Source organism: Acipenser ruthenus, chromosome 1, assembly GCF_902713425.1.
Source record: "Acipenser ruthenus chromosome 1, fAciRut3.2 maternal haplotype, whole genome shotgun sequence".
Lineage (NCBI taxonomy): Eukaryota > Metazoa > Chordata > Actinopteri > Acipenseriformes > Acipenseridae > Acipenser > Acipenser ruthenus.
In genome coordinates this window covers 87904911-87930935 of record NC_081189.1, presented here as the reverse complement: position 1 = coordinate 87930935, position 26025 = coordinate 87904911, and the positions used below count along the sequence as shown (strand labels likewise).

Below are 26025 nucleotides of genomic sequence, written 5' to 3'. Positions count from 1 at the left end.
CCATAGACATAATGTAGGCTAGATCAGCTAGGGCCAGCACCATCTTGCGCACAGTGGTTTGGTAGCAGCAACTCAAAAGAAAACATGATCCAAAGTGGCAGATCACTAGACAGCACTGTCTCTTACTTCTATAAAGACTTTGGCTAATCTTCCTTATAATAAATATATCTATGAAGACAAAATACAACTAAAGAACAGCTACAGAACTCACCTTAACATGGACTTGGAAAAAAACAAAACAAAAAAAACATTGTTTGAGTGACTGCAATAAGAAACATCATAAGATGGTTTGGGGGTAGTTAAAAAATGAACTTCAAAAAGTATCAAATCTATGCCATGTCTTCAAAGTTTCTGTGATGATATTTCAAGTTTCTGTGATGATATTTCAAGTTTCTGTGATGATATTTCAAGTTTCTGTGATGATATTTCAAGTTTATTTGATGATATTTCATATAAATTAAAGTGAAAATAGGCACAAAAAAGCCTGCCCCCCAAACTTGTTTTTGAAGGAATAAGAGATTTTATTTTATGTCTAATTTCCATTATCGTCTATGGAAAAGTAACATCATCCACAAAAAAGGGATGTATCCATGTACTGTACATGCACCAAAAACACACTATTTAGAGCACTGCTGTATATGGAAAAGCAAAAAATTAATGTTTTAGTTTTCTGTTTTAATTTAGAAGAAACACATGAAAAAAGCAAAAAAAAAAAAAGTGTTTATTGTGGTGTTTCAAATGTTAAAATATATGTAAAGGGCGCCATCCTGAGGCAAAATAATGTTAGAACAGTTTGAAAGTGTCACTTGGTAAAAAAATAAATAATAAAACACATTCATTTTTTCAGAGTATTTTATATTGCAAAATATCTGCGAACATTCCACCATATATCTTGTGTTCTTTTTACCCCCCATATATTTCTTTAATAGGTTTATTCCCAAGTTTGTCCATTTTTTTTAATGAAAACTATGTTGGACAGACATGCAGCTATAAATGAGTATCATGTAAGCTTAAATTGTCATTGGTCAAGCTAACCTCTCTGTACAGTACCATTGCCTTGTAACACAACCAAACAGGGACTAGATATGAATCTGGGGATGATCGATGTAAAAGCTGATACAATGCTTGGTCTTAACTATACCTGAATCCCTGTCGACTGCTGCAACTCTGATAACAAATTCTCCCGGCTCATGGTTCTCAGGTACTGAAGCATTGTAATGGGTTTCCTTAAACATGGGTGCTTGGTCATTGACGTCAACAACGGAGACTGTGAGTGTCTGAGTGGAGGAGAGAGCTGGAGATCCACTGTCACAGGCAAGGATGCTCAGGGAGTACGAATTCAATGCCTCATAGTCCAGGGAGGAGGATAAAGACAGCAATCCTGTAAGTCAAAGGATTCATGAACATACTTTTATTGTTGTTGTTTCTAGCCATTGCTGCCTCTTTCTGCTTAACAAAGCCTCACATTTAACATTATATACAGTGCCTTGCGAAAGTATTCGGCCCCCTTGAACTTTGCAACCTTTTGCCACATTTCAGGCTTCAAACATAAAGATATGAAACTGTAATTTTTTGTGAAGAATCAACAACAAGTGGGACACAATCATGAAGTGGAACGAAATTTATTGGATATTTCAAACTTTTTTAACAAATAAAAAACTGAAAAAATGGGCGTGCAAAATTATTCAGCCCCCTTAAGTTAATACTTTGTAGCGCCACCGTTTGCTGCGATTACAGCTGTAAGTCGCTTGGGGTATGTCTCTATCAGTTTTGCACATCGAGAGACTGAAATTTTTGCCCATTCCTCCTTGCAAAACAGCTCGAGCTCAGTGAGGTTGGATGGAGAGCATTTGTGAACAGCAGTTTTCAGTTCTTTCCACAGATTCTCGATTGGATTCAGGTCTGGACTTTGACTTGGCCATTCTAACACCTGGATATGTTTATTTGTGAACCATTCCATTGTAGATTTTGCTTTATGTTTTGGATCATTGTCTTGTTGGAAGACAAATCTCCGTCCCAGTCTCAGGTCTTTTGCAGACTCCATCAGGTTTTCTTCCAGAATGGTCCTGTATTTGGCTCCATCCATCTTCCCATCAATTTTAACCATCTTCCCTGTCCCTGCTGAAGAAAAGCAGGCCCAAACCATGATGCTGCCACCACCATGTTTGACAGTGGGGATGGTGTGTTCAGGGTGATGAGCTGTGTTGCTTTTACGCCAAACATAACGTTTTGCATTGTTGCCAAAAAGTTCGATTTTGGTTTCATCTGACCAGAGCACCTTCTTCCACATGTTTGGTGTGTCTCCCAGGTGGCTTGTGGCAAACTGTAAACGACACTTTTTATGGATATCTTTAAGAAATGGCTTTCTTCTTGCCACTCTTCCATAAAGGCCAGATTTGTGCAGTATACGACTGATTGTTGTCCTATGGACAGAGTCTCCCACCTCAGCTGTAGATCTCTGCAGTTCATCCAGAGTGATCATGGGCCTCTTGGCTGCATCTCTGATCAGTCTTCTCCTTGTATGAGCTGAAAGTTTAGAGGGACGGCCAGGTCTTGGTAGATTTGCAGTGGTCTGATACTCCTTCCATTTCAATATTATCGCTTGCACAGTGCTCCTTGGGATGTTTAAAGCTTGGGAAATCTTTTTGTATCCAAATCCGGCTTTAAACTTCTCCACAACAGTATCTTGGACCTGCCTGGTGTGTTCCTTGTTCTTCATGATGCTCTCTGCGCTTTAAACGGACCTCTGAGACTATCACAGTGCAGGTGCATTTATACGGAGACTTGATTACACACAGGTGGATTCTATTTATCATCATTAGTCATTTAGGTCAACATTGGATCATTCAGAGATCCTCACTGAACTTCTGGAGAGAGTTTGCTGCACTGAAAGTAAAGGGGCTGAATAATTTTGCACGCCCAATTTTTCAGTTTTTTATTTGTTAAAAAAGTTTGAAATATCCAATAAATTTCGTTCCACTTCATGATTGTGTCCCACTTGTTGTTGATTCTTCACAAAAAATTACAGTTTCATATCTTTATGTTTGAAGCCTGAAATGTGGCAAAAGGTTGCAAAGTTCAAGGGGGCCGAATACTTTCGCAAGGCACTGTATATATATATATATATATATATATATATATATATATATATATATATATATATATATATATATATTAGAATGTTAGTAGCACATTTAATTATCTAGACAAGCTCAAAGTAGCTAAAAAAAGTCAGGTAAAGGAAACACTTCGAGAAAAATTCAATACTAGAGCAACAGAAACTAGAACCACTTAGAATGATGTTAAAAACAGCAATTACAATTATACTATACTCTTTAAATAAAGTCACAATTAATAGGATATTTATATATGCATCAAGTTCATAAGGTGTACACAGGGGCATTTCATACGTAACTATAAAACACTCAGTGGTGGTATATGTAGTGATACTGAAATAAACTTAAGCAATTCAATGACAAGCATTTTGACTACAAATCTCAAATTTAAATCTAAAAATCACAATGTCTTCAATCAATGGGGCTTAGGAAATCTGATGATTTATTTCAATGACATCATGTGATATTAGGTTTTTGATATGTATCACATATACTGGTACATATACACACACAGTGATACCAGAGGAGAGCCATTCACTTTAATATCAACATGTGTTCAGTTACAGAATGTTAACATTTGAACATTTGCCTCAGAATTATTTTAATAATCTGTTTAATTACAATTAAATATAAATGTCTACAGTCATTGCAATGTATAAAAAATACACTGACTCTGGGAAGTCTGAAGCCTATTCAGTTAATTTAAATATAGCAGTATACTTAAGTGTATCTGAGAGAGTAGATAGAGTAGGTAAGCACTTGTCTTTTTATTTTAACTTGAAGTATTTATGTCAAATAACCATGTGTCACTTTACCTGTTGTTTCCTCCAATAGAAAGACTCCTTTTTCATTTCCTGACAATACACTGTAAGTAACCCTCCCATTTCTACCCTCGTCCTTATCTTGGGCAATAGTGTGATGGACCAGCGATCCCACTTCTGCGTCTTCCATTACGTAGGAAATGTGCGATGACACAAAAACAGGGCTGTTGTCATTCACATCCAAAATAACAATCTTGGCTGTGAGCGAGCAAGTCTTTCGGTCTAACAGGTTCACCACCTGATCTGTTGCAGTCACAGTTAGGATAAAGGTGTGAGTGTCTTCTCTGTCAAGGAGGGCTGTGGTTGTTAATGTACCTTGCACAGGGTCTATGACAAATGGAGTTTCCTCCATACTGCTTGACGTAACATGATACCGCAAGGCACTATTTGGTAAGCTTCCATCACCATCCTTAGCATTAAAAGTGTAAACCCAGGAACCTGCAGGCAAGTTCTCCTGTATTCCAATGACAACAAAGTCATCCAAAAACCAGGGTGAGTGGTCGTTGACGTCTTCTACGCTTACACTGACAAACACTGCCGTGTTGCGCACAGGGGCCTGGCTGTGGTCTTCCACCTGCACCTTGAGAAGGTAATGAGAAGCTGTTTCGTAGTCTAGTTCATAGGCCAGGTGCAGGTCTCCGGTAGAGCGGTCAACCCCAAAGTGAACACTGCCATCCCCTTCAGAGATGGAATAATCCACCATTTGGTTTGATTCATTAGGATGATTGGGTAGTTTGAGTGAACCAATGACTTTCCCGGGCTTGGAATCTTCTTTTATAACAAAATGTCTTATTATATGTTCAGCATTATTAGAGCTCCCTTTATCCACTGGAATAATCTGAAACAAGCACACAAAAGTTCCATCATGTGTAATTTATTTAGGGGTGTCTTATTATGTAGTGCAATCGAGTTGGTGGGAAATGCAGTATAAGGTATTGGTGCTGGGATAAGGGTTCAGTGCTGGAACCCCTGCACTTTCTTTTCTACATATATGATCTAGACAGGTGGGTAATTAGCAAGATGGTAAATTTGCAGATGACACACTATAGTGGGAAGTGGCTAACACATATGTGAATCTAACAAGAGCTGTCACAAAAAAATAGGATTCAAATACCGAATGGGTGGTACAGAGCTAGAATAGGCCCGCGTGATTACATAACAGCACAGGACAAATCAAGGGATGTTACGATGAGGAACCTGACTAATCCCAGGACTAAAAGTTATGAGGTAGGAAGACTATTATTTAGCCTAGAAAATAGAGGGATTAGGTGAGACTTGATTGAAGTTTGTAATAAGAACCTTACTCTTTAAAACAGTTTTACATATTCAAAGCTGGTCATGGTGTGAATGTATAGGAGGAAAGGATTTCTGATTGATTGACACATTTGACTTATTAGATGCCAATGATTTAGTAAAAAGAACATGCATAACTATTTGTTATATGCAGAGACACATTTGTACATCAACCAACTACAAATAAAAAGAGGCACACCGAAAGAATGGTTTAAGGTGTTACCTGTACATGAACTACAGCTGATGCCTCGAGTGGAGAGGGTCCCTTGTCCATGGCAGTAACAGTCAGTCTATAGCGGCTTCTGGAGCTTTGTAAAAGACGTTCTGTTGTCTTCATTTCTCCTGTTTTGCTGTCTATCTCAAAATGCCCCAACCCATCATCTTCAAAGGAAAAAAAATAAAACATTGTAATGTTAAAGGAGTATTGATGGTTCTACTTGTTGGTCTAGTGTAGTGAGTGACTCTGGCCTCCACTATTGCTAATTTAAGTAAATACACAATTTCACCAGGGTGACAAAAGAGGCAAGTGTACAAGTTATTTTTATAATGTCCATTTACAGAGATATGGTAATGTAACAATTCATAAATTGTGTATTGCAAATGAATGTTTACTAAGCTGTATACAGTATACCACCGTTACCTGGCAACAGAGGGTTTCCACAAGGTGGAGCTCTCATGTAAAGCAATGGGCTGCAGCTGCATTGCAATGACTAGCAAAGCAGCTTCTTTTTACAATGTCCTTAGTGCTTTCACAAGTGATTCATCTAAAAAAAGTTTGTTATCAATAGTTTCATTTTATTAGTAATCATTTTAACGTGAACAAAATACATATGTTGACTTGTCTTACCAAGAGTTTGAGTTTGCAGGAGTTGGACTTCCAGCACCTGCTGCACCCAATTACTTGTCATCTTTTGCCAGAATTATTCTCTCAGGTCTACTACCTGTTGTTGGTGGTGGGGATGAAGTATTCAGTAGAATTAGGGCCTTAAATACTTGGCTGGCTGGTTGGTGTGTACAAGAAGGGCTGGGATTTATAAAAAACTGGGATTGCTTTTGGAAAATAAATAGCTATTATAAGAAAGCCGGACTGCACCTCAATAGGTCAGGGGCAAGCAGGCTAGCTGATAACATCGAACACCACCTAGCAAGGTATTTAAACTTGGAACTGGTGAGGGAATCTAAAGAGGCATGTAAAATTCAGGTTAAAGTATTCTGCCATTCCCTCCGGTATAGTTCCCTCAGGACTTAAGGTAGCTGTGGTAAAGCCCATGCTTAAGAAACACAATTTGGACCCTAAAGTCCTAAATAACTATAGGCCAATTTCTAACCGTTCTTAGATAAGGTTGTAGAGAGAATTGTTGCAATTACAAAAATTTCTAACTCTTAATGGTATAGTCAAGAAGTTTCAGTCTGGTTTTTGTGTTGCACATACCACCGAGACAGCCCTTGTCAGAGTTGTGAATGATCTGCTGATAAGCTCTGACGGGCTTTCCATCAGTATTAATTCTTCTTGATCTAAATGCTGCCTTTGGTACTGTAGACCATTCCATCCTACTGAATCATCTTGAATGCACAGTAGGACTGCCTGGTCTTGTCCTATCCTGGTTCAAATCTTAGCTTTCTGATTCAGGTTTCAGTTTGTCTCTATTATGGAGGTAAAATCTGCATTATCGGAAGTTGTCTGTGATGTTCCACAGGGCTCCATTCTAGGTCCCTTGTTGTTTTCATTATATATGCTAGTGTTAGGTGACAATATCCGCAGACACGGAGTGAACCTCCATTGCAATGCTGATGATACCCAGCTATATTTTTCCCTAAAGCCAGGAATTTCTTCTGAGTGGGTGTTATTAGCTGCTTGCCTTACAGACATCAAGCATTGGATGTCACAGAATTTTTTAATGTTGAATTCAGATAAAACAGGTTATGCTAGAACCAACTAAAAGGAAATAAATAAGCTAAACCCTTGCAGTCTCTCATCAAAACTTAAACTAGAAATTAAGAGTTTGATCCTGATGTATCACTGGAGACTCATATTAGGGAAGTTACTAAAGTATATTTTTACCATTTGAGAAATATAGCCAAACTTAGACCAATTACTTCCGTATCTAATGCCGAGAGACTAATGCATGCCTTTGTTTCATCTAGAATTATTGTAATGTACTTTTTTCAGGTGTCCCAAAACGTGTGGTATCCCGCTTGCAGCTTGTTCAGAATATCGCTGCTAGAATTCTGACTAAAACCAGGAAAAGTGAACATATTACCCCTGTTTTGGCCTCTTTACACTGGCTCCCTCTGCAGAATACAATTGATTTTAAGATTTTGCTGTTAAACTTACAAGACCCTGAATGGATTAGCACCTAGTTATTTGCAGGAGTTACTGACCCCGTATCTTCCAAACCGCACTCTGAGATAACAGGATGAGGGGCTGCTGGTTATTCCTAGGGTCAACAAAAGCAACACGGGAGGTATGGATTTTTCTTGTAGAGCTCCTAATTTATGGAATGATCTGCCTTCGTTTGTCAGGGAAGCTGGGACCGTTACAGTTTTCAAGTCAAGACTAAAAACACACTTTTATAAAATGGCCTTCTTATCTTAGTGGGTTTTAATGTAAAATTGCTGCTTTTGTATTGGTATGTGTATACTGTTATTTAAATTGTCTGACTGTGGCAGCTGTATGTGTGACATGCTATACAAATGTATTGTGGTTTGTTCTTTTTTTCTGCTATGTACTATACAGTGCTTTGCGATACTTTTGTATAAAAAGCGCTATATAAATGCAATAAATAAATAAATCTACATGTTGTGGACAGTGTTAGAATGTTTTAAATAAAACTGCAAGCCAATGTTTCTCTTAATGAGTTTCAGAGTAACACCACTAGAGGGCACACAAAACAATTTTGAGACAACTCAAAAGTCTATCTTTGGGGAAAACCTCTGTTATATATATATATATATACATATAACATATATATAAAACCCACCTGAATTCAAAGTGTATTGGACAGTTCCATTGTCTCCAGCGTCAAGGTCTTTTGCAAATAAGGTGGCTACCACAGTGCCTGCGGCCTGCCCTGCCCAAACCTGACAAACAGACACAGTGCACAGGTTTACTAAAGCAGAAAACGAGCAAGGATTTACATGCACAGCATTTGCATAACAAAGCTGTGTTTATTAACCCTTGGAGAGACTGTTAAATGTAAATCTATAACTTCAGTTTTGCACATTCCTATAGGATAGCTGATTCCAGGCCATTGGATAAAACATTTATCTAATAAGTGACATCAGTGCAAATACTCTATGACATGGCAGAATTAGATAAATATCATCCCTAATAGCCTGGAATAAATACAATGCCTTGCAAATGAACTGCGTTTACAGTATATCATCACTACATGACAACAATGGGCTGCCACAAGGTGGAGCTCTCATCTAAAGCAATGTCTAGCAAAGCAGCTTATGGTAAAATAAAATAGAGTATGCTTGAACAGCGAAAACCAACCTGGACATGAATCTCTTTCCCAGTTGGCATGTGTGTAAACTGGGGTGGGTTGTCATTAATATCGGTGACAATGATGTAGATGGTGGTGGTTGCATTCAGGCGTGGGACTCCTTGGTCTGTCACTAAAACTGACAGGGTGTGGTGAGTGCGTTGCTCGCGGTCCAGCGCAACCCAGTTTATTATCTCACCTGGGAAATAAAACAATGCATTAATTAACCATGGGGCAGCAGTGTGGAGTAGTGGTTAGGGCTCTGGACTCTTGACTGGAGGGTCGTGGGTTCAGTCCCAGGTGGGGGACACTGCTGCTGTACCCTTGAGCAAGGTACTTTACCTAGATTGCTCCAGTAAAAACCCAACTTTATAAATGGGTAATTGTATGTAATAATAATGTGATATTTTGTAACAATTGTAAGTTGCCCTGGATAAAGGTGTCTGCTAAGAAATAAATAATAATAATAAAAATAATAACCATGTTCATTGAAGACATCACAGAGAATGAATCTGCATATACTGTACATGGAAACTTTAATAAAACAAAGCCTAATAATAGTGTCTGCCACCCCCCCAGATGTAATCAAATCTAATAGTAAGGGCCAACTGATTAGCAAACTTTCACATTTTATTACAAATATACTACATATTATAGACCTCAGAACTTCCAACCCTTGCAGGGCACTACCACAGATGACTGTGGAACATTCAGATAAAATGGAAGTAAATAAAACATTTAAAAGATACATAAATCTGTAAGGTAGAGATGTTAAATGGTAGCAAACATCTTCTCTATGGTAGTATCTTACCTTACTGACATGGTTATGCCCTCTTGTCAGGGTTCTTTTGCAGAAGCTAAGTTTTTAAATGTCTAGAGAACTTGACTCATTGATTGATTGATTGATTGATTGATTTATGTGAACAGTTTTAACATTTTTAATAACATGCCACTTTTTAATCTTTTCCTTTCTGTGAATCTTTTATTGTAATGAAGCAACGGAAGAAGATCTCTAGCCTAAGGCCTCAGTTTACTTATTTTATTTCTTAATCTGATTATAGATGAAAAATATGTCTCTTCCTATTTCTGTAAGATGATGTGATCCTAATGATCCTTTATTGTTAAACCACTATAGAAAAGCTGTTAATGTTAATGTAGTATACATTAATATGCTTTGCTAAACTCAGTGTTAATCGTAATATTAAATAGACCCCATTTCCATCTGAACAGTCAATGCGTGCTTCACTTGGTCATACTTTCATCTGGTGAGTTGACCCGTATGTTTTCAGGTGTTTCTGTGAATGACTACAAGCATGTCTGCTGATTGCACACAACCACAGGTCAATTCAGATCACACATCCATTAGCTGTTTGGATCCTGCACTAGTGAGACATGCACCATTTCTTTTATATAGAAACAAGTCTATTTTTCGGATTTAAATGATATAGATAGCCAACAGATTTACATCTTATTCTTGGATTCTTATTTTGAAAGTACCAAAAGCTTCTTACTTAAATGGCAAATTAAAGATACAGTTTCAGTCTTTCCTTATAAAAGTTTATGTCATATAAAAGCATAGGAAAGCATGGTAAAGCACACCCAGGCAGGATAAAACCAGGGTGTAAATTCAGCGGAGGACTACCCTTTTTATATACATATATCTACATTATGTACTAACAAGAAAAATCACCTTCATTATTTACCTGTCTTGGAATTAATGCGGAAGTATTTTCCTTCTGACAATAGGATGTAGGATAATTGGGCATTTTTCCCCGAATCGATATCTGCTGCTTTCACTGAGCCAACCAAGCCACAAGGAACAGGACCTTCTTGAATGGTGAAGAAATAAGATTCCTGAGAGAAGACAGGAGCATTATCATTCTCGTCCAAGACATTGACAGTGACAGTAGCAGTGGCTTGCAGGACCATCCTCTCCTCCATGGCGGTGGCTGACACTTTAAACTTGTATGTCGATGTAGACTCATAGTTCAGGCTCTGGCGGAGGTAAATCCAGCCACTGTCAAGATGGATCCCAAACACCGGAGACCCTGAAATCGTTTGGAGGGAGTACGACAGGCTTGAGTAAGTTTGTGGATCCTGTCCATGGGCTCGGACTTGGATAAGCCTTGTATCTGTCTGAGCATTCTCACTGATCTCCACCTGGTAAATTAGAGTTTCAAAAGCCAGAGTGTCTTCCAATTTTGTGCGGTCAATATTGACAACAAGGGTGAACACGGAGCTCTGTGGAGGATCTCCTTCATCTTCTGCTGAGATTTTGAGAAGGTACCTAGGCTGCGTGCCTTGGGAAAGGCTTCTGTTGAGATAAACTGTTCCATGTCTGACGTCAATGGTGAATACTTTGGTATTGTCTGTTTGTAAAGCATACCTGATCCTCCCATTGTGCCCGCTGTCTCTGTCCTCTGCATGAGCGATGTACAGCACAGTGCCTGGCAAGGTGTTCTGAGAAACCGTGATTGTCTCCGATTCTTTATGGAAGACAGGCTGGTTGTCATTAACGTCAATAATTGTTATGTTCACCTGGGTGCTGCTGTAGACTGGGGAGCTCCCGGTCTGAGACTGCACCATGAGGATGACACAAGGCTGCGATTCATGATCCAGCGGCCCATTGGTGCTGATCATACCAAACGCAGGGTGGATGGAGAAGAGGCCATTTGGATCCCCGGAAGAAATTCTGTAGGATAGGGACTCAAGGGAATCTGTTAAGAAAAGTTTCAATTAAGTTTTTCATCCTTATGAAAAAGAAAATCTTAAAATAATGGCCGCACATTCCTATGAATTCAAATGCATTAGCTTCTATTCCCAGTGGTGTTCCACTTGGATTTTTAAATGATCTTCTAGAGTAGAAAAATCATTACAAAATAACGCAATCACACCTATGCAATCCTGTGAAATATTACCAAAAATCTGCATTTGTATAATTGGTAAATACTATCCTTCTCTGTATAGGAGGCTTTCAAACACATGTAACAGATACATTTCTTTTAAATATATATTACACATAAAGTGGAATAAACAAAACTCAATTCATAACACTCTGTTTCTCCCCTGTATTATGCAGACTAATTGTGGGGATATATTGTTTACTGTACTTTCCTCTGCTATTAATTCATAAGTTTTATTATATGTTAAGCAATTCATCATAAACACATTTTCAAACATGACAAATCTATGTGTGCCAACTACTGTAAAGTAACGTATTTGCTACAAATCATGTTCAATTGTACACAACAATAACATACTAAATGTTGACAGTCCAAATTTTAGCTGTAGGGATTCAAACTCCCTCCCCCTTGAAAGCTGCTTTAAATCACTGTCTTAGCCTGGGATTAAAAAATGTAATTATGGTACTGCTGTACTACAAATAGAATATCAGTGACACTTATCTATCCTGTCACCAAGAACATCATCCTCTGAAGATAACAATTTGGAAACAGGGACATACATAAATTGTCATTGAAGTAGCAATCTTGTAGCAATGTTGGTTGCAGCACTCATTTTGAGTGTACAGTAACTACTAGTCCTGGTGTCTCATCACCCCACATCAGACTGGAAACCAGTGCATCAGGTTGAAAAGCTTCTAGCATTAGCTTAGGCTTGAGGAACCTGCACAATATGCCGGGGTAATCCATTAAGCGACCACACAACCTGAGATGACTGACACTGTGAGAGGCGGTCAAATTAACAAACTGGTAAACATAAGAAAGTTTACAAACGTGCCAATACCCCAACCTGAATGAGTTGACAGTCGATTACTCTATTTAATTTATTACCCTAAATAGGATTTAGCGGCTCCTCAGAGTGGCAGTGCCTGCCCCAAATCCCTTTGGTTGTATGTTAATATTAACACGTGATTTGTTGAAAAGTGTCAAAACTTCAAATATATGCCTAAACTGTATTATGACATTTAACATATTGGGGTTTACGCAATTAATCTAAACAATGACAGAGCCAAATATCGTTAAATCACTATTTAGGCCCCTCCTGGCATTTTACATATTTATTACAGACTAAACTACAATAAATTTTAATTATCTCAGTGGCAGTACTATTTAGATCTATTGAATAGACCCCATTGTGTATTTATATATTACAATGTGTATTCAATTTGTTTAATAAATCCATACATACATTTATGAAAGGGGTCACTTTAATGTGTGCCTTTTTTAACAAAATAAGAAAATGATGGTGTGTCTGACCAAAAGAAATTTAAAAATAAAAATAATACCAAGACCAAGACCACGAAAAAAAAAAAATACATAACTTTTTGTTTGTGAATCAAATGTAGCAGTCAGTCATTGATACTCACTGGATGGAGTGGTAGCCCGAACTGTTCCCACAGCAGTCCCCTTTTTGGCATCCTCTGGCACAGCGAACGCATATCGTAATCTCTCAAATACTGCAGGGGCCAGTGCACTCCTGAGGATGTTCACTGTGACAACTGCATTGAGCAGGGAGCTGAGACCGCCCCCATCCTGAGCAGAGACAGACAGCTTCACGCTGGTGCTCCCCAGATGGCTCAGAGTGGATGTCAAATACAATATCCCTGCAGAATAAATACAAATAAAGCTCCATAACCCTGTAAAACTATTATAAGTTATCAGTGACTATTATATCAATTATGACTTATTTAAAAATTATAGAAACTGTAGCAAATTCACTAAAGATAATATGGCACTGTACAATTTTTAAGAAGACTAACCTTAATAGGAATATCCCCTTTGCCAAGGATTTGAGTGTGGTAACACCTTACTGTATAAATACCTTCAAACAATAAAATATGCTATGCAAGGCCATCGAACACCTGAAGCTTGCATAAACAACTCTTTAGTGATGCAACTTTTGAGCAGCTGGGGTTCACGTTGCCAAGCAACACAACCAAAGCATCCTTCAACTTCTTTGTACACAGTATCAGGATTAGCAGATTTATACACATATTACACTTGGCACCTATAACCTCCTGGTCTTTGAAAAAGGATAAGGATAAACATAATTAACATAATCAACAAATAGCACTGCTGGAGTGGCTAAAACCAACCGCCAGGCGTGTTGAAGATGGAAACTTGCCTGGCAAGGCAGGCTGTGTTCAAATTGGCTGTCTGGCTGGACAGCTCAGCTCTTGCCTTTAATAGTGATCACTTTGAAATCCAAAAGCTTTAGGTTAACCTGGTAAGCCTGACTTCACTTACAGTGTACAACAGGGATAGGTGAACTTTGTAATGCAACTGAAGCACAGAAGTGGCTGGGGATGGCAGGTGGTCCATATAAAAATGAAGTTGAATATTGCATGGAAAATACTATTCACAATAGTGAAAAAAAAAGTAACTTGAGTTGGAATTTAGAAAATACATATATAATAAATATAAGAATTACATGGCAACAGAAAATCTACAAACAGTAGGTGAGGTCTGGAACAGGGCTGTGTTTATAATGGCTTTTCTTCCACTATGAAACAATTTGCCCACTGATGTTACCATTATGTCAACCTGCATCCCTCTGCCACATAGGATTAATTACTAGCAAGTTCAAATGAAAATGTTTCTTAACTTTTAACTGTAATCAGTGGGCTCATTCACAGTTTATTTCAAACTGGGAGCGGTTTGGTTTATTTAAAGCATATTTCATTTTAATCAAACTGAACTGAGAGATTAATGTTATATTGACCAAAATAAGTAGAAAACAGAACCGAACATTTGGTGAAATGGAAAATCACTGGCCCTACAGAATCATGAAAAGCTGAGGCATTTTTAACTTTTTCTTAAAAACAACAAAAAACAAAACATGCAGTTATAAACAGTAAGGTAATGTGAACCAACTGTAATAAATGAATTCTACGCAACAAATGTGTTATGGTTGGTGGTACTTAATCTTGGTTATTCTTCCTGTGCATCAGTTCACATTTGGCCTTCATCTTTTACTGACGCACCTTGCACTAGACACTGCACATATTGTTAAAGGTCCTCCATTGTTCTCACCTAACCTCACCTTAAAATCCGACAGCCAAATGAATTACCCAAATCCTTAATTCTCTAACATCAGCCAGTTATTTAAAGACCCAGATGGCTTTACCATAATTGGCACCGATGCAATACATAATTCCATGAAATAAAAGAAAACGTACTGGGTATCATGTTTTGGTTACAGTAACAAGTATATCAGTGCCATACAGTGTATCCTGCCACGGCTGCAAAATAGAAAACGTAAACCATGACCTACATGAACTGGTAAATAAGTAAGTTTGACATACTGACAGAGAGACAGGGGCCTCAAGTCACCCCCAGATAATGATATTCACAATACGTTGTGCTCTAGAATGTCTTAACCAAGTTTCACCACAACTAAATAAAAACTTCTCTAATATATGTTAGCATGTGAAATACAGAGAGAACGACAGACAGCCAGGATGCATTCATATATTTAAAAAATATATTAATTAAAAGAGATCAAATTCTTGTGTACAATATAGTATTTAGCAGACATTCTTTTTTCTATAAGAAGTGAAGCTGAATAGTATATTTAAAAACAAAAAAGGACAGACAGCCAGGATGCCTTCATATATTTAAAAAATATATTAATTAAAAGAGATCAAATTCTTGTGTACAATATAGTATTTAGCAGACATTCTTTTTTCTATAAGAAGTGAAGCTGAATAGTATATTTAAAAACAAAAAATCACAAGATAAGGTATAAAAAATACATATCTTTAAGTAATAATCACAATTCAGCCTCATATTATAAAATGTAACCATTTATGGCAGTTGAATAACAGTTTGACTTAAGCCGTGTGGAATCCGTGCTTCTGGAATTATGTTGCTAAGAGGAAATGCCGGGTAGTTACACTGCCTGTTTGCATATGCAACTACCATATAATATTGTGTAGTTTTTTTTTTATTTATTTTTTTTATAAATTTAGTCGTTGCCAATTATTTTTATTATTTTTTCCCAATTTAGAATGGCCAATTATTTTTTTAAGCTCAGCTCACCGCTACCACCCCTGCACTGACTCGGGAGGGCGAAGACGAACACACACTGTCCTCCGAAGCGTGTGCCATCAACTGACCGCTTTTTTTCTTACTGTGGACACCATGCAGCCACCCAAGAGCTACAGTGTCGGAGGACAACGCAGCTCTTGGGCAGCTTACAGGCAAGCCCGAAGGCGCCCGGCCAGACTACAGGGGTCGCTGGTGCGCGGTGAGCCGAGGACACCCTGGCCGACCTAACCCTCCCTCCCCCCGGGCGACGCTCGGCCAATTGTGTGCCGCCCCCTGGGAGCTCCCGTCCACGGTCGGCTGTGAAATAGCCTGGACTCGAACTTGCGACGTCCAGACTATAGAGCGCATCCTGCACTCCACGTGGAGCGCCTTTACTGGATGCGCCACTTGGGAGCCCCCAATATTATGTAGTTTTAACTGTATTTCTATATATTATACAAACCCTGGCAATAAAACACAACACTCAACCACACTGGTAGGGTGATGCAAAGGAGTTAAAGGATCAATACCAAGTTGTACTGCTTCTGAGGGACATATATTCCACCATAACATCTGCTCCTAAATCAATAAACTGACGAGAACTTTGTAAGTGAATGGGAGCAAGAGGCCACGACAAAAGTATCTGTCCAATGAGAATGTGCTGTGTGTTTGTTACTATCTCCTAATTACCTGTGGATTAAGTTAATCTAGGATTGTACACAATGCTTTATGAGACTATGTGAAATGGTGGGAATCTCATGTCCTGCATATAAAAAAAAAACCATTACCCAGTATGAATATAAATACTTCTTAGTTATGGAGCACACTATATATTTACATTGTACAATTGTGACATCAAAGAAAGAGTGCTATAAAATGTTACCTTGATATTGTAATTTAGAGTATGGAAGAAATCTGTTTAAAAACAGAACCTACGTCACATAACTAGCCATGAACTCTGCATTATTCAAAGATCTATCAACTTCAAGTCGCCATATCATCTCATTCTTCTAACTAAGCATAAATTCAACTCAAACTGTTAAATGCCAAGTGAAATGAATTAATAAGAAAACTGTAGTGTTCTTTGTAACATTTCTAAGTAACTGCAAATATGCTTGTCATTAAAATCCACAGACAAGTGATTCATAAGAGAAAAATAATTTAAGCTCTAAGAAAATGTTGGCATTTGTTCATGGAGATTTGCTTCTGTTACCTTTTTGCTACATTAGGATTTGGTGTAAATAAGCTCAAGGTTAACACTCTTAGGAAACTCTTAAAACACCTGTTAATGCATCAGGGTATCTTTCTTTAACTTTACATGAACTTATGCATTTGGTATATGAGTAGCCCAGTTAAGCTTTATCTTGTAATGAGCTTGGACAGAAGAACAGTGTTTGGCTGTCCCTCCCTGTTTGTAGTATAGACAGCGAAGAGCTCAGAGGTCCAGTCTCCCTGAACTGTTCTCGTCATTGGCCATGTCAACGTGGCAAGACAGTAAAATACATTAAAAGGTGGTTTAATCACAAATTGTAAATACGAGACCAAAATCTGTCATCCAGCAACTGGAGAACTAGCTATCCTCTAAGTGACTGAAATGACCACAACATAGACCCCACCAGAAAGTGGAAATCTTCATGTATGAGAGCTGGAAGTCACTGGGGTTCTTGAATTGTATATAAAGTATACATGGTTGACACTGACCAGAATATAGACTTATGTAAACTAAACTGGACAATACTAAACCCCACCTGTTCTAGCTAGGGGGTATTCTAATTCAGTTGTATGTGGAATCAAATCAAATGTTAATTGCATTGCTTATTTGCTTATAAGTGACACTTGCTTACCTGTTGATGTGTCAACTGTGAAAAGAAAAGACAAATCCCCTGGAACAAGTTCATAAGATACTCGTCCATTCGTCCCAGCATCCCTGTCAGCAGCAACAACGTTCAGGACTTCAGTTCCGGGCTGCGTGTGACTGCTTATACTTGTAATGTATCTTAGTGGGTTGAACACTGGTCGGTTGTCATTGACGTCTTCCACCTCTATATGAATGTAAGCTTGGGCACTCAGACCCCCCTAAAAAAAAAAAAGAAAGAAAAGTACCATTTTTCATTAAGAGTTTTGCTTTTGCTGTACATACAGAAACCATTCAATATTTAAATATCTTGTTTTCTAACTGTGAAGAAGCTGCCAGGTATACAGGTACACTTAAGAGTATTTGATTTAAGTTGATTGGTTACAATTGGTGGATTTGGCAATGAAAAGCTGCCAAATACAAATGAGTGGTATAAAGCAGTACTTCACAGTTTTCTAATGATGTATGACATTACAAATAGTTAAATACGATGAAACAAAATCAACTGAATGCTGCCTTGAGAATATACATAATATGTAGTGTTTATATAGATTTTACACTGGCTTTCATTGTTACGTGTGCTAAAAGATTTGTATAAAATAGTCTATGACAAAGTGCCCTTTCAATTAGTTAGCATCAGACTTTTGTCAGTCTAAAATAAAGCCCACTTGCTAATGTTAGCACAAGGCCAGCCAGGACAGAGTGCATTAGTAAATTTGGAAATCATTTATTCACCACCTCCCACCTCCCCACCCAACCCTCTTTAAACACACATTTAGTGCTGTACTGTATCAGGAAGCCAGGTATTAACAAACTTGGTTTAACTCATAATATCTGCATATCATGTTCACTGGTTCATTTCATCTAAAAATACACTTCTTCACACTTTAGAATTGGATGCAATATTCAAGAAGCGCAGACATATAAATGTATAGCATTTAGGAGACTCTTACCCCGTCTTCAGCTTTCACCAAAACATCAAAGTTTGCCAGCCCACCATCCCTGTCAATGTCTTGGGATATGCAGACCTGTCCAGAATCAGTGTCCATTCGTAAAAGGTGAGATTTTTCATAATTATTGAACCTATCGTATAGAGAGTACCGCACTTTGCCAAAATCATCGCTGTCTGCATCTGTGGCTGTAACCTTAGGGAGAAAAAAAGGCACTTCATTTGTTGCTGGAAGTCAAGCCTGCATATGATTACTTTAATGAATTCCCCTTTATTATTCAAGGGGGAAAAAATCACGCAGATCCTTTGGGTTTAATTATACATGAAACCACACGATAAAATATGAAATGCAAAATCCAGAAATGAAAAGTAATATTTAAGATAACTGAAAACTGCAGGCCGCTACTGTACATAGATTTTAAAGTATTTTATTTAAAGTGACATGACCGAATACGATTATCAACTGCTAGTGAATTAAAAATACAGCTGAAAAAGGGAGGGCAGTTGCACATCAAATCCTTATGTCATTTGGAGCTACAAAATCTCTACCAGCATTCATAAACCTGAAAATATCTGAAGTCTACAATCCAGAGTTACACAAAGGTCTAAGATCACTAAAAATACCATGAATCTAGTAGAAAACTACACTGAAGAAACCGGGCCTGTCTAGGTGCCCACCGACATAGACAGACTACAACACTTCCAGCTGGCAAATATAATGGGTATCTTTGCTGGCACATGAGTACAGTAGCATGTGTCCAGTTACATAACACTAAATGGACAAAAAGCTTAATAGACCTGCCTTTAAACAAAAACAATGTTAACCCAGCATTTTCTTTAGCATCGACTGTCTATACTAATACATAGAGAGAACACATAACCATATGGCTCTAAGTTTTGATAACCTGGGTCTCCATCTGCATCTCTAAGGGCTCATTCTTATCCATTTAAAACATTAATGGCTAAGCAAACGCAGACACACGCAGGGATGACAAGTAGGCGAGGAAGCTCAGACACTGTCATATAGGATCTAGAAAACCATACTGTTTAAAACGGTCATAAAACTCTAACCAGGTGTGAACTGCTGCCTGCACACTTGTCAAATGTCTTCCAAACTCAGTCTCCCAAAGAGCATGCAATAAGTTAATTATTAACTAGAAAGTGCATTAAAACACATCACACAAATCATGCTTCATTCTGTAAGTCTTTCAACAGCTGCATAAATAAATCTCTGTTCTTCTAACACTGCAGCAAAGATGGTAAGCATGTGACTCATAATACATCCCTGACAAATGTGATGTGCTGCTGCCTCAAAAAAGAGCAGGGGTCTAAACAAAAATAATTGAATCCCATGACACCGGGAGATCCCTCAAAAGCACTTGTCTGTCTTGATGATGAAGACTTCAGGTCTTCAGGTTTTAAGTGTTCTCTCATCTCTCACAGTCGTGTCACATATAAGATGATGGGGTAATTTTTTGGGTTGGGATGTTAACATCTATAAATTTAAAAAAAAAAACACTCAATTATAAATGATAAGGTAAAGCTTTTAAGAATTTTAAAATAACCTGGGGAAAATTGATCGTCCTCTATTGATTGATTTCTTTAATGTATTCGACATTACATTTGGAGCAACAAAGTAATTATTCAGGAATGAGTGTAATCTGCCACCTAATATGAATTACTAACTAGAAAGTGCATTAAATACATAGCAGGGGGAATTTGAATCTTGTGATTTTACTTTCAATAGAATGAGTGTAATATATCAGGGGGCAGATAATGATAATGCAGTGCAGGCAGCAACATTTAAAAATGATTTTAATAGTTTCATCTTTATTTCTGGTTTAAACACACTATTCAGCTCAGCTATGCCCCAACAGAGAGTCGAGTTTAACAGAGCCATGGATAGCGCATTACCTTCTCAACCCACTACAGTGAGTTAAGGGTTTACAACACGTGCATCAATAGGGCAATGTGAGGGGGCAGAAACTACATGGAATGTGAGTCACTGGAGTTATTAAGAATTACGTAGTCTAATCTATCACATTAAATTGTTCTTCGAACACCTTGAACATTGAACGCCAAAGTATGTGCCCGTTATTAATCTTGCTTTGAAAGGCCGAACCATATCAACCCATGGCAGTACAAACAGCGCCATAAAAGCTTTGATGTGTTTTATTGTACATCAGAGCCTGCATAGCCAACACAGTGCTTCTCATGTCTCACAGCTTTAGGAGGATAGCCAGTAACTTGTTTATAGAAAAGCCTGGTAGGTCATTGTGACAGAAATACAATGATTCTTGGTAGTGTGGCAAAGTGCCCCGCCCCTGTGTGCATTTGTGTGTTCTGTGTATGTATGTATGCGTGCGTATGTCAATGTTGGTGTATAGATTGGTACACGGGATATAAACGGGTCTGTGTTTCACGTGTATTTAAAAAGTGTAGATTTGTATTTAGGCACGAGGAGGGCACAAATCACTTCACGTGCTGGTTAAATGTAATATGTGGGCACGGGGTTGCACAGAATTAATTCACGTGCTGGGATTCAAGTGAATAATTAATTTAGTAATTGAATCCCAGCACAACAGTATATATAGAGACACGTAGCACTCAGTCGGGGGAGGTGTTCGGTGAGTGGAGAACGGGAGAGAGAGAAGGAGAAACGTAAAATAAGAACGTAAATATTAGTGTTATCTGCTCACCGTGTTTTGTTCGTCTGTCTGTGCACTGTCTAGTCCGTTTTGTTCGTCTGTTTATTTTGGCTACAAGTGCCGTGTCCTGTTTTTGTGCTGTTTACAACCCTTTTATTTGTTAATAAACGCTGAGTGCAGCCATTGCACTCAGCTCATCACCATCACCGTCTCTGTGTATTCCTTTTCTGGTCTGAAGCCACCCACTCTGGCCGTCTTTGTGACAGTAGTAAATCTCACTCCCGATCTGTGAGGGCGCTAAGCAGCGAGAACAGAGTACCTCGGACGGGCTGGCCCGACAGTTCATTAACTTATCGACCCGGAAGGGAAACGATGTGGCAGTCGAGGATTGGAGGGGCGGCTGCACTCGTTTACCAAGGGGTCATGTGTGACAGAATAAAAGGGGACGGAGAGACGCAATCTGTTCCTTTGCTTTGGTTTGTGAGATTAAACCTGAAAGGACCCGTGAGAGAACCAGTGATAGAAAGTATCATAAGTGTTTGTTTGTTTGTTTGTCTATAATTGTTCTTGTTTGTTATTATTAGATGGCTAACACGTTCCGGGGCTGTCGCCAAGGGCCAGCACCAAACCCAGAACAACACTGCACTACTGTCACTGTTATAAACCTGTATCACCCACCACGAGCACTACTGCATGCACCCAGGACTGGTGACCGTGTTAGTACATTGTGGGACGGATATTTGTGTTTATTGTTTGGGACTGCAACCCTGTTATTATTTACTCCGTGCACTACACATTATTTGGTCACCAGACCTGGATAAAAAATAAACCATTTCCAACTGGATTAAACTTCTCTGTCTGTTAATTACGCACTGCATCACTCCTGCACCTGTACACAATCAACCACTTTGCCACAGTCATATACTCAATCATGTACAATAGATAAACATGACCATACCAGTAAAAACACCTTCTTAAGCACAGAAATCTTCTGGTGTCTGTCCCCAAAAGATATCACGGCTGGGTAAACTTAAACCACTGCTGTCTGCTTTAAATTAAATACATACAGTATACAGTACTTTACAGCTTCATGCAAGACATGAAGTGTGTAGTTTTGTCTTGATTAACTCAACCCTTTATATATGGTAACATTTTTAGACATACAAATAAATACCAATACAGAAACACTGAAAGTTAGACAGTATGCAGAATGTGGCTTTGTTCCAAGGATTGTAGCTGGTGGTGGAGTGGGTGGATTGGGATTATGCCTAGGCCTTTTATTAGCATGGTTGTTTGCACAATGGAATCATAGAGATTTTTGCCACTACAACAGAAAGTCTTTGTAAATGTCACACCTTGCTATGCCTATGGATAAGTAGAATAAGCAAATTTCAGTGGACCGTTTACAGATTACACTGATATGGGGCAGCCCAATCATGCAGTGAGATTTGTTACAAGTGTAAAAAGATTTACTGCTACAAACAAAATAGTTGTACTGTTGTATCTGGAATTAGCAATATAAAAACATGATTTGAATTGGCTCATTTTTATTTTTAATTCAACAAAATTAAATAAGTTTATACACAAACAGCTCAGCTCCCAGCTATAACATTGTCTCATGCAATCTTGATTGAACACAAATGAAAACTACAGCCATCTGTTAACAAATATATCCAGAGCAGAAATATGTGAGAAACAACGAGTGTAGGAGGCTAATACATGTTCTCTCATCTCAGTATGACATCACACTCATCAACTCTTATGGGAATGACTACTTACTGTTTAAGTGTGTGTTTGTGTGTGGGTGTGTGTGCGTGTTTAGGTGTATGGTGCTACAAGTGTGTGTGTGTGAGTGCTTGTCTATGTGCGTATGTTTGTCATAGGTTTACTAGGTTATGCCTAAATTCAATCCTATTAAGGGTTAGTTGTTACTTTAAAGGTGAACAGAGTAATTGAAAGTGGCTTAAAGGTGTACTGACTGTAATGCCCCATTCACCCCCTGTAACTGCTGTTAATAGAACTTAAAGCTAAGTAGCATGAAAAAGTATATCACCATAACCTCTGTCTATTGTATGTACATATAGAAATGTAAGACTGACAGATGCCTGATTATTCCCCCATATTCTGGTAACTTGTGAGAAATGTTGTTGTACACAGGAAAAAGTGGTTCTTCACATATAAGTAAAAAGTGCAACATATGACTGCATGTCAAGATAGACTGACAGCCCTACATTCTGAGAGGGGGTTCAATAGGCAGTGTTATTGTATCAAACTCATGGTATAGTGACGACAGCTTTAGCAGCAAGTGATTTTCGGAATTTGTTAATAAAATCAATCCGATACTGCTTTTGAAATTGAGTCGATGAGCTCATTAATGATCACATCTCACAGTAGAAAGCTTAATTCTTGCAGGTGACCTACATCACTTCCTGTCAACCACATAAAGAGAAATGGTAATCAAATCATGGTAATGGGGGGAGGGGGGGGGGGGGGGGCGGTTAAGCCATCTATGCAGGCTTGGTTGGAATGTATTCTTTAATTTATTTATTTGTTTTCTTATGTTGACATCTACTTAAGTAGTACTGCCCGTCGATGAAGGCTCACTCTACCGGGTGGTAGGTGATCGTGACTGGAGTTATGCGTCCCAAGCTGAAGTTACTTATAGTTTATCTGGACAATGCTGAATGCCGCAATAATACTGAACTCTCCGTGTCTCGGTTTATTGTTGTTAAAGATGCTGAATTCCAGTCAAGCTGACAGGCTGTGATTGGCTGATTTGGCAGTTGCGGGTACAGGACTGGTTGCTTTCGTCAGTGCAAAGTATTGATTGGCTGGTTTTGGTGGATTATAAAATAAATGTAGACCAATTGTGTCTTTGTTAGTATTTTCTGTCCAGAAGATGTGAACTGAGCTTTCATTACGGTAAGTCAAAATGAAAAACCGGTACTTGAGTGGATTGATTTTAAATTTGTTTCACAGCTAATCCTGTGATAGAAGTCTGCAAGAGCTGGAAGATGATTGGCTAATGGTACTGAATTGTTTTCTAATTTTGTATATATATGCATGTATAAAGATTCAGCTTTAAAAATAAAAGGGACTGCCAGAGACTGAAAAAAAAGTTTCTGGTACAACATAAAAAAAAAACTGTCAGAGTCTATATTGAGCACACAAATACTGCTAATGTGTACATCTATATAAGGAACTGACCTCTGCAAAGCTACAGAAAGCCTACAACTTTGTTTATGGTGTATATATTTTGATGACTCATTGCTTATCAAAATAGTTAAGCAATATTCATTTCTAGGAGAAAAAAGAAGTGTTTGGTGCACCGCTCAAGGTTGGGACAGGGCCATTGTGACTAATGTTTAACTATATCACTGTATATAAAACACCACTGCTATGGTCTAAATCTAATCTATGTCTATTATTACTTCATATAACTGCTGCATCCACGGATACAGACAAGAACCCTACAGTATGTGGCTGGAAATAAAATTATTTTATCACTCAGGCTGCAATGCACAAAGACTATCTGAACGGGTTTGTCCAGAAACATCTGTAACATCTGAATATTTTTGTATTGTTCTTGGTCAATTATAAAACTTAAATCCAGTACTTGGACAGTATAATTATTAAGTATGTCTAAAATACATAACCCTCCAAGAAAGGTTTTTGATCTGAAGTGTGACATACAGACAGTGGGGCAGACAAACTGACAATTTTCATATGCCCCGAGTTGCCATTGCAAATCTTTTACAAACTCACTGTTTCACGGGGAAGAAATGAATGGTTCACAGCCTTATTGGACACCTAGGATTGTCCTGGTTGGCATTATAGACCGAAGCAGCAGTCAGTCCATTACATTACATTCAGATACCAGCATCAGCAACAACATCATAACAGTATAATTTAACAATGAAAGGGGTTAGTTGGGAGCTTTGTTATGTATGTAAATAAATAAATAAATAAATATACAAGGAAATCATACATCGGCGGCCGAATTTGCATCTGTCCCATTGTGCTACCACAGCAATTACTGTATATTAATGTGCGGCAATAGGATTACATGGCTTTATTACTAAATTCAATAGGCTGCTGATTGTGTTGCTGAACCATGTCTATTTATATTCATGATTAAAATGGGATGATCTATGTAAATATGATTCAAAACACCATTGCTATGGTCCATTTATAAGAGACCACAAAAGAAACTATACACTACAATGAGAATGGAAGTTACTCAAACAATAGTCATAGACAAGGAATACAAAAGAGTATTTAAACATGTGAGATTCACCACATATTAAACATGTAAACTAATGTTTGATACATTTTATTTTAACAGGAAGAAAATTATTTTTTTTATTTTAAAATAAGTAGGCCTAATGTATAAGGGTGGTATCTTGAGGGACAAAGCATCGGGCCAGAAAAACTTTTATTTTTACCTTCCCTTTAACTTCCAATGTGTTTGTTTAACACACTTGATATGATATCCCACTGGCTGCTCCCAAGTGTATCTACATTGATGGATGTATGCTATTAACTATGCCTCATTTGTCAGAAAGGGCTTAATCCAGAATTTTCCAAATATGGCTGTCAAAATGAAAAAGTATCCAACTTTGTAACAGTAGGGGTGCCCAGCTGTAATAAAACAGCACAATTATTGTTACACAAAAGAGAACATGGCTTAGCAAATTATTTTATTACAGTAACTGATGTTTTGTTTTTTTTCGTTCTAGGGGAGTATAAAATGTATCAAATTGCCTTCATACCCATCTGTCTATCTTATTTGTAATACTTAGGTCCCAACTTGTTTATGTTATACTCAGAATTTGCCCCGTTTTGTCTACAAGGAGAAAAACAACA

The 26025-nt window shown here is 38.1% G+C and overlaps 1 protein-coding gene across 4 annotated transcripts in view; it reads right to left on the bottom strand.

Moving 5' to 3' along the window:
• The window catches only part of dchs2 (dachsous cadherin-related 2), a 57288-nt gene that overhangs the window by 21555 nt on the left and 9708 nt on the right, over positions 1-26025 (bottom strand). For all 4 annotated transcript variants that reach the window (XR_009329654.1, XM_059031608.1, XM_059031606.1 and 1 more), the window contains exons 2-10: positions 18516-18707; positions 17552-17783; positions 13046-13282; positions 10422-11435; positions 8730-8917; positions 8212-8311; positions 5454-5611; positions 3932-4775; positions 1142-1381 (exon numbers count right to left, since the gene is read on the bottom strand). Coding sequence is in view for 3 of the 4 variants with exons in the window: in XM_059031608.1 (XP_058887591.1) it covers positions 1142-1381; positions 3932-4775; positions 5454-5611; positions 8212-8311; positions 8730-8917; positions 10422-11435; positions 13046-13282; positions 17552-17783; positions 18516-18707 (3205 nt within the window). In the remaining variant the exon portion in view is untranslated. The remainder of the gene's footprint in view (positions 1-1141; positions 1382-3931; positions 4776-5453; positions 5612-8211; positions 8312-8729; positions 8918-10421; positions 11436-13045; positions 13283-17551; positions 17784-18515; positions 18708-26025) is intronic.